Source organism: Alligator sinensis, unplaced genomic scaffold, assembly GCF_000455745.1.
Source record: "Alligator sinensis unplaced genomic scaffold, ASM45574v1 scaffold547_1, whole genome shotgun sequence".
Lineage (NCBI taxonomy): Eukaryota > Metazoa > Chordata > Crocodylia > Alligatoridae > Alligator > Alligator sinensis.
This window is the reverse complement of record NW_005842217.1, coordinates 987,848-1,006,275: the sequence shown is the minus strand read 5'-3', so window position 1 is coordinate 1,006,275 and position 18,428 is coordinate 987,848. Positions and strand designations below refer to the sequence as shown.

At 51.2% G+C, this 18,428-nt stretch overlaps 1 protein-coding gene and 1 long non-coding RNA gene across 3 annotated transcripts in view; one reads left to right on the top strand and one right to left on the bottom strand.

Annotated features, from left to right (window-relative positions):
* The window catches only part of LOC106722364, a 42,301-nt gene extending 29,510 nt beyond the window's left edge, over window positions 1–12,791 (top strand). Inside the window, exon 4 of the long non-coding RNA XR_003094859.1 lies at window positions 12,323–12,791. This is a non-coding gene — a long non-coding RNA (uncharacterized LOC106722364). The remainder of the gene's footprint in view (window positions 1–12,322) is intronic.
* On the bottom strand, window positions 4,990–16,895 carry GJB3 (gap junction protein beta 3). 2 transcript variants are annotated; one of them, XR_324236.3, is made up of 3 exons: window positions 16,754–16,895; window positions 7,396–8,344; window positions 4,993–7,010 (listed from the first exon to the last, which is right to left on the bottom strand). XR_324236.3 is itself a non-coding variant. In XM_006026992.3 (2 exons), the coding sequence occupies exon 2, from the start codon at window positions 8,311–8,313 to the stop codon at window positions 7,504–7,506; it is 810 nt and encodes a 269-aa protein (XP_006027054.1). In that variant the 5' UTR covers window positions 8,314–8,344; window positions 16,754–16,895; the 3' UTR covers window positions 4,990–7,503. The 2 variants fall into 2 exon arrangements, 1 of the variants encoding a protein (XP_006027054.1); XM_006026992.3 differs by having other exon boundaries at window positions 4,990–8,344.
* Window positions 16,896–18,428: the final 1,533 nt, after the last annotated feature.

The window sequence follows — 18,428 nt, the reverse complement described above, 5'->3', positions numbered from 1 at the left end:
GCCTGGTTATTATTTCCTGGGAGTTGCAGAAGTCCAGTGAACTCCCTTGGTTAACCTTGGCTGTGAGCCTCGGGGCAGGTACGTCTCCACTTGCCTGGCTCCTTTTCCCCCTAGGTAAGGCTGAATCCTTCAAAACAGGTGGGTGCTTAATTCTCACTGGAATCCAGTGATGGGAAATCAAATGGGAGGGAGGTGTCTGCAGACTCTGGAGGACCTTTGAGCTCTTATGGGGCTTGGTGTTAGTGCGTGGCTTGGCCTGTGGGTCTGTCTTAGCAGGCAGCTCCACACCTGGATCTGAGACCCAGCATGGGTTAGGAAGCTCCCAGCTGGGCCCCGGGGTCGCTGCAAGGGGCCTGGCCACCCAACTCCAATGTGGCATCTGAGTGAGCACAGTGCGGAGCCACCCCAATAGGGGAGATGTGGGGTGGCGGGGGCTGAGTCCCAAGGGCAAATAGCTCTGGGGGTGGGAGACTAGTCAGCTGGCTGAAGTAGAAGGCAGTGGGTTGTTGGATGTGTAGCAAAGGAGCAGGGAGGAGGTTGCTGGTGGTGAGGGACCTGGTGGACCAGGCAATGAGAGGGCTGAGGGTGGGGTCTGAGGGGGGCACCTGGCTGGGTTTAAAGGCGCTGAGCCTTGTCCCCACTTGGTGCTTGAATGTTGTCCGCAAGGTTAATTCAACCCTGTTTAAAATGCCCCCAGGTCTATTTCTAGCACAGGCCAGGCTGTTCTTTGCTGTGCGCAGACTCTCCCTTTGACATGCACAGTGCTTTGCCCAGCAGCCGATGCCCAGCGCCGGACAGGGGGGAGCGGAGCCCATAGTCTCTCCCTCTTCTGCTGTACAAACCCCTGCAGCCCAGGGACGGAGGCAGCTATAACCCTGCAGCTCTCCCCCTTTCTGCATGGCCTGCTGTTTGCCAGCTGTTGGAGAGCAATGCCACCCCTCGGACACGGCGGGAATGGCAGGGCAGAGGAGTCTGTCCTGCAGGCCCTGAGGGAAGCTGTGGTTCCCCTGAAGGGGAAGGCAAAGCTCTCTCCAGCCCAGCACTGCGTGTCCCCTGCCTGGAGCCGTACTGGGGAGTGTGGCTTCCTCCTCCGTTTTCTGCACAGCCTGGCAATGAAGGCCGACATCCACAGACCTTTCTACTGGGCTTTAGAAGATGAAAAGGATTCCCCCTACCAACATCCAGCATCCCTTCCCCTCTCTGCCCTCTCTGCAATGGAGGGGATGTACTAGGCCACTGTTCTCCTCCCCGGGTGCCTGAGTTTGGGCTTCCGACTTACTATTCAGGCTATTGAGGGCTTGTCTGTGCAGGGAAGTTGTGTTTGCTAGTGCATGTTAACTCCGCGTGTGGCCCCAGTGAGCGCCATCACTCCTCTTTGCAAGGGGAGTAGCTGCAGTGCACTCTGTGCATGCACCAGCAGGTCAGCGCAAAGCAGCCAGTGCACATCGCCTCTCGCACTGCTTCCCGAGCTGTGACTTCCCCGGCCAGCCAAGCCCGCAGAAAAGCAATTCTGTTTTCCTATGCAGTGGCATTGGCGAGCTCTGGGCCTTGCTGCTCTTTGGCCTCCGGGGTGGAAGCAGGCATCCAGGTCCCTGTTTCCCTGCAGCACTTGGGGAACTCCTGCTTGGGCTGGTGGGTTGGGTTTAGGGAGGGAAGGCGGGGAATTATTAGCCCTGTCTCCGTCTGCTGGACGTGGATGACCTCAGAAGTGGACACAACGTGGGGGAACCTGTTTTATTTCATGACGTCTATCAAGGGTGCTCCCAATCATTATCCCGTGAGGTTGTCCGGGGGGGAACACACCAACCAAGTGGCTGAACAGGGCAAGGAAAGGAGCCCGTGTCTCCTGGTGTCCAGGCAAGGCCCTCAGCCCTGTTTTCTTCCTGAGGTGTCTGTCTGTCTGCTCCCCACACTCCCCATTACAACCTGGGACAAGTCACTTAGGATGCAAGTTTCCCAAGTGCCTCTGTTCCAGGGGCAATCAGGACTCGTAGTAGAGACAATATCTTTTATTAGACCAACAAGAGTTTTGCAAAAAAAATTCTTTAATTTTTGCAAAAGTCTTGCTGGTCTAATAAAAGATATCATCTCTACTATGAGTCCTGATTGCCTTTTCCTCTAGACCAATACAGCTACAACCTGGATACTTTGTTCCAATGGGTCACTCAACAGTTTCCCCCAGTATCACCTTGAGCCTCAGTTTCCCCATCTGCACTGTGCGGATCATGGCACTGTTGGGCCTCCCTGGGGAACAGTGAGGAGAAACCTGCTGGAGATGGTGAGGTGCCCAAGGAGGGGTCCCAGCCTCCCCCTCCATCCTGTCTTGGGAGCTTGGTGGGAGCAGAAAGCTCCAGAATCAAAAACTGGGGAAGGGATCTGTGTTGTTCCCTGTGGTGACGTTCGCCAGCTTGGGCACTGGGTGGCACTACAAGGATGCAGGAGTCTCAGCAAAGTGTCATCCTCTGAAGTCCTGTTTCAATGAGGAGCTTTCTTAAATATGGAGCAGTTTCTGTCTCTCATAAATAAACCCCTTAGTCAGTTAAAGGAACGCAGTGATCTAATGCAAAGAGTTTTATTAAATATACAGGGGCCGTAGCATGCCATCAAATTTTAAGCAGAACTCCCTTGTTGGAACAGCCATGGACTTCTGCTGAAGGCTCTGTGCAGCTGTATGGAAGAGATATTGTGGATATTCTTAAAGGGACAACAATCCCTGCCCATGAGTTAGGCACCTGGAGATTGAAGGGTCAAAGAACATGACCAGTTCAGGCTGGATTGCATCTCCCTCGCTCATAATCGGTGTCTCCAAAGGCTGCTGCTGGCATGAGATGCAATTGTGCAGGTCACCACGAGCATCAGAACCAGGCTTTCAACCTCCAGGCCCTGATTTGGCAAAGTAACGAAGCAAGTGCTTCATTTTATGAATGTGTTGAAAGTCCATCGGCTTCGCTAGAAGTCATGCCAAGCCGGGGCTGAGAGTGTCGGAAAGTCCCACTGGATGTTATCTGGGTGGTATGCAGGTTTCTAGCTGAGCGGCAGATGGCTGTACATTCAGTCACTGGTGGTCATGTTGCACACGGCTGGCTAGGCTATGTTATCTCCATCCAGAGCTCTTCCATGTCAGCCAGGAATGTATGGGCCATAGAGACTATGTGCATTCACTGAGCTAGCGAGCTGGCCCAGCATGGGGAAGGATTTCAAATCAATCCAAGGTGATACCAAAGCAGTCTATATCCAGGACACAGATTGCTCTGAAATGGCCACTCGTGACATTTGCTCCGAGAAGAAGTATGTGAATGACAGGGAAGGGTAGATCAAAACACTTTATAGCTATCATTATAGCTGTTGTGGCTAAGCTATTATTTAACTAATAAATAAGCTATTATTTAACGCCCAGTAATGACACTCCTGGCAGGGCACAGTGCTGCGCAAACAGTAGAGAAGGGCTCAGCTGGAGTCACGTCCAGTTTCCTAACTCTTCATCATCCTACCTTTTCCCTTGTTCTGATTCACAGCCACTGACTGGGTCCATTCTCCTACCCCTTCCTGGTCCAGCAGGCTGGTTTCTCAGCTGTTGCCAATTGGCTGAATGCAAAGCTGTTATCTGTGAAGGAGACAGAGCTCTGCTGGTTGAGGTCTGCTGAGGGTTGAGCCCCCGCCTTCAAAGCTGTATCTCCTGATTCATGCTTGTGTAGGTAATGTGTGGGATCATGCCTGCTGCATCTGCTGGCAGGGTGATCTGCTGCTGATGGGGATCATACCTAGAATGGCCACTCCAATGCAGCCTGGTTCCTGGAGCTTGATTCTCATGTCAGGTCCTTGCTCTCCTATGTTGCCCTGCCTTTTCTTCCTGGGTGTGTCGGGTGCTCTGGCAGTAGGTATTCTCTATGCAAAGGCCCTCTGCATTTCTGATCTGCTGCATGCAGTATGGGAACATGTTACCCTCTGAGAGGGCCTCCTCCCTTTCATGGGATCCACTTCAGTGGACCCTTCCCCAGGTCCAAACATCACTGTTTCTCAGCCTGGCTGTTTGCAGCACAGAGCAAATCAAGGCAAAGCCGATCCTGATGATCCTTGCTAATGGGGCTGGCCCCTGCTTCCCCCCCACCCAGGGCTGGGAGTCAGGAAACAGCCTCCTTCGTAGGCTGGAACTGTACTGAGCCTGGCAAAGCCAGCCTTAAGTTTTCAAGGGTGCTAGATTCTCCCAAAGGTGAGGGAGGAAAGATTTGCAGAGATCAACATGGGGGATTTATATGCAGATGTGAGGATTCAGATTTCTTTCCCTCATTATCTCAGGGCCTGGTCCGAAGCCCTTTGAGGTGAAGGGGGATTTTTCCATCAGCTTCAATGCACTTACAGGTGCCTCTGGGTAGGTAGGGATTTCTGTACTGCAGTGACATCTGGAAGCCACCTACTTCGTGTGCTGCTGAATGTGCTGTGGGTGTCTCATTGAGAACTATGGGATGCATCAATCTTGGGAGCTGGAGGGGTGGTGCCCTGAAAGGGTTAATGGAGCCTGCTCAGTGAGCTCAGGAGTGGGCATGGCACAACTGGAGCGTCAGCAGGACCTGTGCGAGGAGCCTGAACAGATTAAATGGCAATCACTCTATTTATTGTAATATTTATCAAGGGGCAGTGAATAATTGATGCCAATCCTGCACTGATTTCCTGGGGGAACATGCAGCTACGCTGAGTGGAAGTTTAATGATGCACGGCAGGTCCGAGGACTGCAAAGGGGACAGCAAATGTGGAACCGAGCGTGGCTGAGCCCCCTGCCGAGCGCCACGGTCCTGCCAGGTGCCCCTAGCTTTGCTAGGGTCCGGATCTGAGCATGCAGCCAAACTTGGGGCTGGAGCTCCCTTTTGCTGTAGCTGTGTGTCCAGCTCTTCACCCAAGTCACCCCTCCCTCTATGTCCCCCTCCATTTCATCCCCACCAAGGGGCCAAATGGTGCTTTTCTTCCACCATGGCAGCGCGGCCTCCATCCCGTCCGGCTTGACATCTTTCCACCACTGCAACCTTCCTTTCCCCGCATGAGCTCCACTGAACGGGGACTTCCCCAAGCAGGGATGGGATGGCACAGTATTTTCTGGCCATCTAATGTTTCATCCCTGAGGTGCTGTGTGTGGCAGAAATGATATCCAAACCGATGTCCATGAGCTGTTGGGAGCAGTGGCTGCGTGAGGGGCACTGGACAAGGACTCTCCCCGTGACCTGCTGTGTGGAAAGTCATTTAATCTCTCCGGGCCTCTGTTCCTCTTTCTTCCTCTTGCCCATTAGACTTGAACGTCTCTGGGGCATGGCCTGTCCCACCCTGATATGGGTGTGTGTGGGTGTACAGCGCCTAACACAATAAGTCTCTCAATGTAACAACAGGCCCATTGTACTTGGGATGGGATGCACCGGTCTGTGACAACAGGCAAGGAGCCCACCCCAACACTGCCATCCTTCCCCCTGGTTACTCACCACCCCACGTATCGCTCAGGAAAGCCGAGACCCGTGTATGTACAAACCATGCAATGTTTATTTGGCCTCATTACACAGTTGAGTACACAAGGAAAATGCCTGGGAGCCAGGCATGTATCCCCAGCACAGCAGGGAGCTGGACACGTGGCCATCCTGGGAAATGCACAATGCAGTGGTGTGGCCGTCAAGGGGTTTGCGGTGGGTCTCATCTGGTGGGAGCGAGAAGCGCAGATGTGCAGAACACCTGGCGTGGGTTTGGCGGTCTCGGTGTTCTGGTTTGACACCTGCTTCTCCCCCCCCACCTGTGCCGGTACTGAATCGAGGTGTGGTGAGTCCTCACCCTCTCCCTCCGCTCTTAATTTGTCCACACTGGGGGGTCTCTGGTTCACTTGGGATGGCTTGTGGGTTGTTTTGCAGGGCTAAGGAGGCAGCTTTGCCCTTTGCGTGCGTGACTCCAGATCTGCCTGCCCAAACAGCAAACACAGGTCCGGTCCACCGATTTTGCAGCCTCTGCGCCGAAGGTATTTTTTTATCGTTACTGAAGCGCACCTGCTCAGTACTTTAGTTTAGTCAGGAGCACCTCAGAAAAAGCACTTTAAAAAAACCTCACTCTTCAGGGCTTGCGGGCTCGTTGCATCCCAGTCTGCTGTACAACAACCCAAGGTGGGGAATATACTGCCAGTCGTGACCGATTCATAGCCATCTCCCAGGGGCAGGTCCGCTCCAAGGGTGATTTGATGGACACCTGTTTCCAGAGATGGCTTTGACCCCTTTGACCTTCCATTCAGATTCCCTCAGCCATCCGCAAGGGGAGAACTCATTTAATTTTGTCTCAGATGTGCACAGGGCCAGCGAGAAGCAAGTACAGGCCAAAGCTTGAACTTTAAGACACAGCAGAGCCTTAAAAGGAAAACTCAGGCCAGGACCTCAACTGCTGGGGAATGACAGAGCTGGGATATTGGTTCCTAATCTTCCAGTGTGACAGGGCTGTATCACTGCTTTTGGGCTCGCTGTTGCTTGGAAAATATGCAAAAGTCTTTCCCTTGTGGAACCGCACGTCTCTGACCAGGCAGGCTATGAAGGAGAAGCTGGGCCATGGGGCCCTGCTTCTTTCTCCACCAATAAATAGTACATTAAAGCAAGGTTAGGCTAAGCCCTCTTAATGAATACATTTACTAGGCAGAGCTTATTGCCTTCCCTGCATCTCAGAGGTGGCAGGGGATGTGCCTGGCATCTTTGCTCTCCAGTGTGGGGGCTTTTGGAGAGAGCTGGAAGTTCCTGCAAACTATTCAAAAGAGTAACAGGGCACACCGAGATCACATCCTCCCTGTGACTTGCTATCTGGGCATCTCTTGGACTCTGTCTATGATAAAATGTTGGTTCAGCAAGGCTTGGATCCTTTTACTTCTTCAGTACCAAAATAAGGCCCCTTTCATCAACTTCCTACTTCATTAACCATTCATTAAACAGCTGAGCCTGTGCTTATCTCCCTCTTGTGTGACGCAGCCGGGGTTTGAGGAGCGATGGCTGCGAATCTGTCGGCGGCTGTAGAGAACATGAGACAGATGTTAACAGTACCCACTTTACATCGGTGACCTACCCAAGACTGAAAGGCATGTCCTCCCCTCATCTCTGGCATGTCTGAGCATTTTGAAGAGGAGAAGCTTCGACCTGTAGGATAGCTCAGGTGTCTTAATATCTTGTAAAGGAAGAGAAGCAGAGACCCTTGGATTCACATGGCCCTTGCCCAGCTCCCTGGGAACACCCGTGCCACGTGTGGAAAGAGGACCCCACACCGCGAGGGCCTTATCTCCACAAAAGGGCAGCAGCACACCACTTGTGAACCATCTCCATGGAAGAAGCTCAGTCGACAACACGAAACAAAGCGGGTTCCTGCCCCCTGGCCCGAGACTCGCCTCCTCTCCTTTACCGTTCCATAGCTGTTGAGGTCCCAGTGAAATAGTCTGGTAATTCTGGCAGCTGTCTTGTCTCTGGTAATGTCAGGGAAGTTTCCCCCTGTTTCCACCTTGATGCTGTGTCAGATCAAGGTCAGGTTGGGAGCAGAGGCCCTGAGGGCATCCAAGTGCTTGTTCTTGCCTTGGCTGTCCTGCTGCTCCAGCTTGATGTGACACCGGCAGGTGGAAGCTTTACTGTAGGTGACCGAGGGCTTGCTGGAAGTCTTCCCCCACCTGCGCATGCGGCGGACCACCCTCTTGAAGATGAGGTAGAAGATCTCGCAGACCGTGAGGACGATGCAGAGGGAGGAAGCCCCGACCATGAAGTAGGTGAAGACCTTTTTCTCTGTGGGCCGTGCAATGTAGCAGTCCACGATGTTGGGGCAGGGGTCTACGTTGCTGCACTTGACCAGGCGCGGCAGGTCAAAGCTGTCCCACATCCAGTGGAGCAGGTAGAGGAAGACGATCTCGATGGTCAGCTTGAAGAAGAGGCTCAGTATGTAGGTCCACCACAGCCCGCCATGCTTCTTGCCCGTGTTGCTGTAGAGCTTGGGGCAGTCTTCCCCATTCTTCTCCCGGTTCTTCCTCTCCCGGTCTTCCCGATAGGCCACATGCATGATGACCAGCAAAGAGGGGCAGGTGACAAAGATGAGCTGCAGGGCCCAGAGGCGGATGTGGGAGATGGGGAAGTAGTGGTCATAGCAGACGTTGGTGCAGCCAGGCTGCTTGGTGTTGCAGTCAAAGTCCTTCTGCTCATCCCCCCACACACGCTCTGCAGCCACCACGTAGACCAGCACCCGGAAGACGAAGACGATGGAGAGCCAGATGCGCCCAAAGGCTGTGGAGTACTTGTTCACCCCACTTAGCAGGGCTTGAAGTGTCTTCCAGTCCATGGTGGCAGCTGCTGGGGGAGGCCAGATTCACCTGAGCCAAGGAAAAACAAAGAGAGAGAAGGTGAAGGGACTGCAAGGGGGAAGATCAGAAGTCACCATCCTCAGATTGGGTGAATCAGTGCAGAACCATTAGTATCAATGGGCCAGGGCACCAGCTGGAGGAAATCGGCACCATGCTACCAACATCCATGGATTCACTGCAGCCAGGATCTGTCCTAGGGAGTTTTGCTCAGTACCTCTGTTTGGGAACAGCTTGCCTTTGGCTGCCTTGAGACTCACACCAGGCTTCCCCCTTGCACTAGAATAAGCACAAAGCAGGGCATCCTTTTAAGAAGGGGAGTGCAACTTCAACCCCTTTGGGGCAAGAGGTTTCTACCAGCCCCCAACCCTAACCCAGCTCGAGTCCTCCACAACCCCTTAGGGCAGCACGCTGGCAGAAAGGGATTGTCACAGGGGGCACTGTCTTGCTCTCTGGAGATGGGAGAATTGCTCCACTGGGAACAGGGCTTCTCCCTTTCCCTGGTGTGGCTCACGGGGCTCAGCAAGCTGAGGACCAGTAGTTTAAAATCTCAGGGCCTGGGACCTGCCCTGTATACCTGCACTGCTCTCTGTAAACCGGCCCGTGTGCTCCAGCGGGGGAACTAAGCAGGGATGGGTGGGTCCCCATCACTGCCTCGGGTATGGAGCAAGCGTCTGGCATGGGGCGGTGTCTGTTCAGTTTATGAGTGTTCCCACCAGGCTTTTCCAGACCCAGCAGATCCCTGTTCATGTATTCCCAGGGGACTTTATGGGACTTATAGCATCCAGCTCTCGCTTCAGTAGGACACGGATACCTCACCCCTTTGGAAATCTCATCCTTCCAAGCCCAGAGCTGGACTGACCTAGGTCCTCTGGGAGGGAAAGGCGACCCATCCCATGTGAGCATTGGCTTAATCTGAGTCAGACAGCAGCACGAAATTGTGCTGTGCTGTTTTCATTTGGCCCTCTGAGTCATGGCCGGTTTGCAGAGTGACTCAGTCACTTCACTCATTCCCCAGGATGAAATGGGCAAGCCAAAAGCCTTGGACAACAAGCTGACCTTTTACACACTCAGAACGGTCCAAATCATTGGCTTAATCTGAGTCAGACAGCAGCACGAAATTGTGCTGTGCTGTTTTCATTTGGCCCTCTGAGTCATGGCCGGTTTGCAGAGTGACTCAGTCACTTCACTCATTCCCCAGGATGAAATGGGCAAGCCAAAAGCCTTGGACAACAAGCTGCTGACCTTTTACACACTCAGAATGGTCCAAATCAGGAGCAACTGCACTGAGATCAGCTGGTCTAAGTCAGACGACTCAGGCTTTTACTCCTAACTATTGTTGGGAGTGGGGTGTGGAAGTACGGAGGGTTGAGTGCACTGAGCAGAAGGAAGACACTCTTTGCAGATGCTGGGAGTGCACTACGGCACGTCCAGTCCCACGCTAGCTATGTCCATGGGGAGCAATCACTACAGAGTGGGTATGGGAGGGAGGGGAACACCCCTGAGCCCAGAGAGCCAAGGTCAGCGGAAGGATTCATTACCCCAAAATGGCCTTAGGAGGAATTAAACCTTTGGTGTAAAAGCTCTGTTTCCTTTACCCTTGGATGGTTTTAGACAGTGATCAGAAAGTTTCAATAGGGCCCACAAGGGGACCAGCAGGGTGGATCTGGATGAAATGGGAAAGACATCGTGATTTAATCCACAAGTTCCAGGAAACAAATTGAAAGATGGGTTGGTTTGCACCGAAAATACCATTGTGGCACCCTTCCTGTGACAGACCGAGACACCAGGGCCTGTGGGAGGTCCCCACCTCCTCCATCTCTTGCCCCAAGATCGTGAACAGATAGGGACCTCTGACCAGGTGAAAGAAGGTGCCACAGTGCACCTGGTTCAGGGGACAAGCACCAATGCATGAATGGGCAGCCCTATGCCGTCCCTTCCAGAGCATGGACCAACCCATCATACCTTTCCTCCCGGCAGTTATCTCTCGGGGCCTTGGCTGAAGGCAAGGAGGGATATCCCTCTGCAAATAAGCTCTTGGTGATCTCATTGGCCTTGCTTCCAAAATACAAGTGTCTCATTCACTCCAAGTGCCTGCATGCCTGAGCAGTTATTTAGGGCACTTCCTTTCATGTTATTAAGAAACCCTGGGCTGCCAGTGTTAGTCTAGGAGGGGAGACGCAACAAATAATTAGCCAATTAACATTTCCAGTTGAATCACCGCTTCAGTCGCTTGCTGCTGGAGTGCCGTAATTAGTTAGGAAACAGCTCCCTTTGCAGGAGGAGAGGCAGGGAGCAAGACTTGGACTTCTGGCCCCTGTCGCTATCTCGGCACCTACTTTCAAATCAACCCAAGGTGATGCCGAAGCAGTCTATATCCAGGACATGTATTGCTCTAAAATGGCCACTAGTGACATTTGCTCCTAGAAGAAGTATGTGAATGACGGGAAGGGTAGAACAAGACACTTTATAGCTATCATTATAGCTATTGTGGATAAGCTATTATTTAACGCCCAATAATGACATTCCTGGCAGGGCACAGTGCTGCGCCAACAGTAAAGAAGGGCTCAGCTGGAGTCACGTCCAGTTTCCTAACTCTTCCTTCATCATCCTACCTTTTCCCTTGTTCTCATTCATAGCTACTGTGGTTGGCCTGGGATGCTGCCAGTCTTCAGTGACACCAGCCCCAATAGCTTTGTCTTTCCATGGGACAGCACGGGGCCTCATCCAGATGTTGCCCAAGCCATGGCAGCGCCTGGTGGCTGAATGGGGACCACAGCTGCTCCATAGCTCGAGCAGCTGCCTTGGGGCCTTCCCCCTTGAGCTGTCTGCTGTTCCCTCCTGCCCCCCATACCCCCTCCATCTCCTTCTCACACTCTGGGCCTCCTCGTCTCAGGCAGCTCCTTGTGCTGGGAGCAAGCGCCTCCCATTTGTACCATTTAACTTGCTTCTAATTCAAGGCTTTCCTGCCCTGAGTTCTTGGCCAGCTCCATCTCCGCACTGCCCCGATCCTGAAGGATTGCCCTGAAACATCAGACTAAGTCCATTTGCCTTCACCTCTCCTTTCAAAGCCACCAAAGATCTCAACCCCAAGGTTTGCTCTACTCTGCGTGGACTTCAAAGACCCCCATGGCCTTGTTCCTAAGAGCAGGGAAGGGGCTGGGGTTTGCATCAGGCCCTCGGCTAAAATAACTCTTCTTCCACTGCTGTGCAGCATGTCGCCTGCTGCCTTCTCCCAGGCTGGCTGTGTGCAGTGCCGTGTGGATCGAGTTTGTGAACCCGTGAGAGGCGAGTATAAAGGTTGTCCTTCCTCTCAGGATTCTTGGAAGATAACGCACCAGCATGGCAGGACCTTGGTCTAGTATGTTTTAGTATGGTCCTACTGGGCTTCTTTCCTTGCACCCACAGATCCCATGGGAACGGCCAGGCTCGTGGTGAAGCTCAAGCACCCTGTGGCATGAGCTCCAGAAGGAGATTTTTGCACCTCCTTGGTTGCAGCAATGGAACAAGCCAAGCCAAACTCAGCCCCCGCGAATCCAGCTCAGGTTTTACCCGTGTGCCAGGAGCGGACGCATTCTTAACCAGCCTCCTTAGTTTCAGATGGCTGATCACTGTGTAGCTAAGGAGCTTGTTCATTACTTCGATAATGAGTCTCTGTGTATTAAATTAAACCTCTCTGTTGCCTGGGATGCACAAAACATGAAGGGCTGGTCCCGTCTTTGCTCTGACCCTACACTTTTGGCCTTTTGTGGGCTCCGATGAAATGAACTGGAAAAAGCATCGGGTGGGTGGCTTAATTTCCTTGGAGGTTTAATGCTCTTTCTTGCTTCACAGCTTGCCTTTAAGCAGCACGGTTTAGTGGACCAAACCCAAGCTTGGATTGTGCTCTCCGTTCTGCTGCTGGGTGACTTTGTGTAACTCCCTTCGTGGCCCCATGCCTCAGTAGACCCATCTGCAAAATGGGGCTAATGACACTGTCCTCCTTTGCAGCTTGCTTTGTCATCCCCTGAGGAAAAGGAGCAGGCCTCGAAGCTGGGGATTATCAGCTGTGGAACAGACCTAGAGCAGCATTTAAAGACTGCATTCTCTTTCATAGATGTTAGGGGCAGAAGGGACCTCAACAGATCATCGAGTCCGACCCCCTGCCTGGGCAGGAGAGAGCGCTGGGGCCAGAGGACCACAGCCATATGCCTATCCAGCCTTATCTTAAAGACCCCTGAGGTAGGGGAGAGCACCACCTTCCTTGGAAGCCTGGTCCAAGTTTTGGCCACCCTTACCATGAAGAAGTTTTTCCTGATGTCTAGCCTAAATCTGTTCTCTGTCAGTTTGTCACCACTCAGACCAGCTGTAGGTCTACGCAGGCCAGCCTATTGCAATAGTATTCCTTGGTCACAGCAGCTGAAGCCAGAGCAGAATTTGAACCTTCTCTGAATTGTAAAATAAAAGCAATGATATTAAAACGGGCCCTTATTACTCACTGGTTCATACTTGCTGTCTATGCTTTCCGAACAGATGCTCCCAGGGGCCTGATTTTTCAGCAGCAGGTGCTTGGCGGGACCTTTAAGCATATCTCGAAATCAGTAGTCCCTTTGGAAAATGTCATCTTGCACCATTAAGCCAGAGCCATTTGCTTCCCTGAGAAAAGCAAACAGCAGCTCCTATGACCACCACCCAGCAGCAGTCCACATAGCTCCAGGAATTTGCCTCATCAAGGCAATTATCAGTTCAGTCTGGACTGCAAAATTTTTATGGCGGATGGTGATGTGAGAGACAGCAAGAAGATGGCTGGCTTTCTAAATCCCAAGTTGATTTCATGTGATGGTAAGTTAACAAAATCATCTCTGCAGTTGTAAATGTGTCTCTTTTGATATAGGAGTCTGCGAGAAATACTAAGAGGGAATACCCATGTTGTTAACTTTTATGGAGTCACTCGTGTTGAATAAAATTTGCTCCTGTGTGTATGGCAAGCAAAAAGCCAATGGGATACTTCTTTGTGCGTAAAAAGGGTCACAGAATAGTAGAAACATAGGGCTGGAAGGGACCACAACAGGTCACATCTCCAAGCCCCTGGCCAAGGCCGATCATTCCTATCTGAACCATCCCATAAAAGTGCAGTATTGCTAACTCTCATGATTTTTGCTGTTGTTCTTAAAGTCTACACTTTGGGAACGTGAAAAACGTGTATCTATCTATCTATCTATCTATCTATCTATCTATCTATCAGACTATATATAATAGACCTAATATCTATCTATCTATCTATCTAATAGACCTAATATCTATCTATCTATCTATCTATCTATCTGTCAGAAAGAGCTACATTTTTCACATTCCTGAAATGTAGACTTTACGAACAACACCAAAAAATCATGAGCGTTGGCAATACTGCAAGTGCTAACGTATTCCTAAAACTACACAAACCCCGCTGTCACTTAACTACAAGGCACGTAGCCCAAAGACACCAAGAACACCCTAACCTGTCACAGGTCAAGCAGGGAGATGAGGGCACTGCCAATGTCTTGCCACTGCAAGGATTGTTAAATACACTTGAGAGATCCAGGGAAGAGGGCAATGTCCCACGCCACTATGGAGGAAAGCAACCCCTGCCCAGTCTGTACCAATGTGACCATGAGCAGTGGGGCAAGATCCTCTAACCAGTTACCTCTGGGATGAGTCCCAGCAGGAGTATTCACACATCTCAGCCAAAATTTTCAGCCTTGGCTGCCAACACACAATGTTTTTGAGGAAGTTGAAAAAACTCTGTAGCAACAGGAGGGGAAAAAATTCCTTCCTGGGCCCAGGTGGCAACCAGTAAAGCCCAGAAGCATGGGATGTAAGTGGCCTTTCCCTGGCTCTCTGGACAGAGGCAAATTTCAATTGTTGAAAATAACTGTGGACCAATGACACCTGTGAGGACCTTGCCGAGGGTATGGGACAACACTCGAAGTTCTCCGAAGAGATCTTTGGAATTAGTAAGGGGGAGGGGGCAGCACTGTGGTGGAATGGCCAAATTTTGCCTTTCTTTGCTCAAAATACGCAGTGATTTATGGGCTGAAATAGCTCACATGTATTAACACCAGGGCTGTACTTTCTGAGCAAATGCCACAACATCTGAACATTTCACTTGAACACAGAACTTCTTTTGAAGCCTGCACAACTTGCAAATGTTCAGAACATTTCTGGGTAAGACCTGGCCCTTTTACAAACTCACATGCTAGCATGAAACTGCTGCTCTCTCATCGCCAAAAATATCAGGGGAAAAATGATAATTGCCACCCTTTGCAGACAGCGTTCATCTGGCCCACAATGGCCAACCACCCAGGTTCCAAGTGGTGTCCTGAGATTGCGGCCAGTTCAGCTCTGTCGACTCCCGCTCAGTGGGTGTTTGCACTAGTCATGCAGAAAGAATGTACCCATGGCAATGAAACACACTGTGAGATGGTATAAGGCTTTCCTGGACCGGACAAGCAGGTTATGGAAGTTACCAGGTGCACTTTACAGAGGATACAAACACCCTGATAAAAGGCCTGTTTGAAAGACTCCCATTGGCTTCAGACCAGACCCAAGCAGAAGTTGAAACTGGTGCAAAGGAAGCTGCAGTGAATGCAAGAGCTGCTGGAAAAGCATAAAGGTTGACTCCCAAATCCTTTGGACGTACACAACCTCCACCTTTGGTTTAGCTAGTTTCCAGTGAGTAAAGTACTCCAGGTGTTTGCAAGTGCAGCCCATAGGCTGAACATGATGAATCAGTGCAATGAGATACCTTGGGATGCCTGTAGGCCCAGGAAGGCCCCAAACTGTAACTACTGTTGTGTTGTCAAGGTAATGCCACATCTGTGCCAGCGGTGTGGCTACAGCCGGGTTTCACCAGGCTGGGGTGTGTCTGCTCTGTACACAGCAATGAGTGTAAAGAAACTGCACAGAGAAAGTTAGATTCCCAACACCCCTAGTTATGAATTTTGGACACACACAGAGGAGTGATTGCATATATGCACTGCTCTTCTATTAGGCTGGGGTGACTTCTGCAAAGGAAGGCAGGGAGGGCCAGCAGTGGGGCCCCAAACTATTTAAAGGGATGCCACCCATCTTGCATGTGGGGATGGGACTTTACTCAGGTTGTCTTGGGTTTAGCCTGTTTCAGGGACATGGCCATGGCCAGTGCATAGTGGCTTCTTGCCATAAGCACGTAACTTGAGTCACAAGCCCTGTATTCACAGGGTGGGAAGTACAGCCCTGTCGGGGATGCTGGGGCATTATATGGAATTAAACGGTGCTCAGAGCAAGCGAGGGCCTTCCAAAGGCAAAGCTGGGCCAGTTTGGGGAGAATCTGTATGTGCCTGGGGCAGAAATCATGGGTCTCTGGGCTGCAATGGAGCCAACCAGAAGTGGAACAGATCTCCCTGCTCCCCAGGCTACTTCTCCTTCCTGCACAGAGACACACAAAAACCCTACTCCCTGATCCGGTGCATATAGGAGCCAGTGGAAAGTTCCCAGTGCACTTTTGTCCTGGATCCTCACCACTTTTCATCATTCTGTGTCCTAAAAACATTTCCACAAGACTTTCTCATGCTCCTGTGTCCTCTGATCCCAGATCGCTTCCCCGATTGCAGTGACCAGCGGCTGGGAGAGGGAAAGTCAAATGCAGCCCACATGTACAAGTCTGGCGTGGAACAGCGCAGGGACAAAGAAACAGCCTAATTTGCCCTTTTACTTTCCCTCCAGCCCTGCATTCTCTTCTGTCCTCAAATCCAGCTGCCTGCTTGATCAAAGGGTCTTAAAGCAAAAAACCAGGAAATAAATGCGGAGCCACTTCTCAAACGTGTCTAAATATTGCTTCAAAAAAGAAGAGGAAATAGCCTCCTTCTCCTTTACTGTTTGAACACAGCTTGAAAAATATCACAGAGTTTGAAACCAGAACATAATGACTGTAAGCACCAGAAAGTGCTCATCTTGCCCAGCGAAAGCTTTTTATCAAGGGCTATATCATTCCTTTACTGCAGTGACAAGCATATCAGCCTATCTCTATCTAACTCCGGTGTTTCATAGATTCATAGATTCATAGATGTTAGGGTTGGAAGGGACCTCAATAGATCATCGAGTCCGACCCCCTGCATAGGCAGGAAAGAGTACTGGGTCTAGATGACCCCAGCTAGATGCATATCCAACCTCCTCTTGAAGACCCCCAGGGTAGGGGAGAGCACCACCTCCCTTGGGAGCCTGTTCCAGACCCTGGCCACTCGAACTGTGAAGAAGTTCTTCCTAATGTCCAGTCTAAATCTGCTCTCTGCTAGCTTGTGGCCATTATTTCTTAACCCTCACTGTTTCCTCTTGCCATTCTTCAGGACAATGTTTCCACCAATACACCCAGCCTGGCATCCCCTCTTCAAGACTGTAGTGAAGCCAAAGGTACACGGCACTTACCTGCACAGGTTTTTGTCTCTCCTGCTAGTCCCAGCTTCAGCAAAACTAAGCAAATCCCCAGGCCAGCCCTGCTGAAAGATTATGCCATTAAAATGCCTCCTGTGCAGACAGGAGGCAGAGAGGGAGAAAAGGAGCATGAGGTTTTCAGTTCATCTCTATGCAACAAACTCCTTTATTTTCTGGGCAGTGCTGAGGGTGGGGCCCAGGAGGAGTTGAGCAAGGGAAGATTAGCCCTCTGGCGATGGTGAGCCTGTGTGAGAAGCTAGGGGGAGCTGAACTTTTACCGGGCTTTATCTGCAGCTGGGACAGATGCAGAGAGGCTGTTTGCGCCTAGCAAAACCCTGCCAGTGCTGCAACCTCCAGACCAGGGCATGGCACCCTCTTGGACCCCGTGATGCTGCTGTGTGCCAGGCAAGCTACTGTATAGGTCACAGGCCCAATCCTGCCCATTGCAGGGTGCAGGGCGGTGAATAGGATGGAGATCTTGACCTGGCAGGACGAGATGCCACTGCACGGAGGGGAGCACACATCTCAGCCCCTCAAGGGCAAGAGTTTTGCACTGTTAATTAGATTTTTTCCCCACCTACTGCTGGGTCTGGGCTCTCTCCATCTGGGTTAGGGCACAGCTGTCCCAAAACAGACATGGCCCCTTTGGGCTGTGCCCAAAGCAGCATGCTGCGTGTCTACCAGTGAGGCTCCAGACAAGCCTGGTCTGCTAGCCATCTTCCTTGGAGAACATCATATTGTGTGCAGCTCCACTGCCACTACACAGCATTGCCTCCTGTGGATTCATCTCCATAGCCCTTTGTGCTCCAGGCCCTAAGGACCCAACACATACTTCCCCCTGCCAGCCAATGGGCTAGACTAACTGCCCCTAGTATTAAATATCTGGAGGGCAGTTGCAGAGCAGTCTTCCAAGAGCAGCTCTTGAGATGGGTAACCTCTTTTTCCATGGGCGTCACGAAACTTTGTGCCCACTCTTTTGCTCATGAGGTTGGGGTGTGGTTTTATTAAGCTCTTATTTCCTGGGCGAGTCTACCGATCAAGTCGTTTTCATACCAGGAATGGACTGTTTTTATACCCGCACACACATGCACATACACACATGTGTTCCCTAAGCCTCGTTACTGGTGTATTATAAAATGCTGAAAAATGAAGGTAAGGAAAGTAGCTGGACTGGCTGGGGCAGGGTCTGATTCCAGCATTGCTAAAGTCTCCCTGTTGGGGTGGCGGGTCATGAGACATTATATTATTATAATTTAGCTGTATATCCCACTCTATTGAGAAAGGCTCAGAGCAGCTTGCAATAAATTACAAACAGCAATAGCAAACTCCTCAAATGATGCCCCGAAACCAGAAGGCTCCAGGTCACCAAATGATTCTGGAAAACCATAAAGAAGAGACATGAAACTATCTGAACAACCTCAGCAAGAGTCCCTCCATTTTCATGTATTAGCTGATAAATACACACAGGACAGAAACACAATTCTGGACCTAGACGCCCCTGGACATTGCCCAAACACCCCTGGACATTGCACAAACACCCCTGGACATTGGCACCTGACCAGGACCACCCAAATCCAAAGCTGCCTGGTCACTGGCCAGGTTGAAATCAGAGTCCAGGTCTGAATTTTGCAGACTGATCCCATTTCTAACAACCCTGGTTAGTTTGTAA

Coding starts and splice junctions, on each gene's coding strand:
- GJB3 (XM_006026992.3), bottom strand. CDS start 8,313: ATGGACTGGAAGACACTTCAAGCCCTGCTAAGTGGGGTGAACAAGTAC.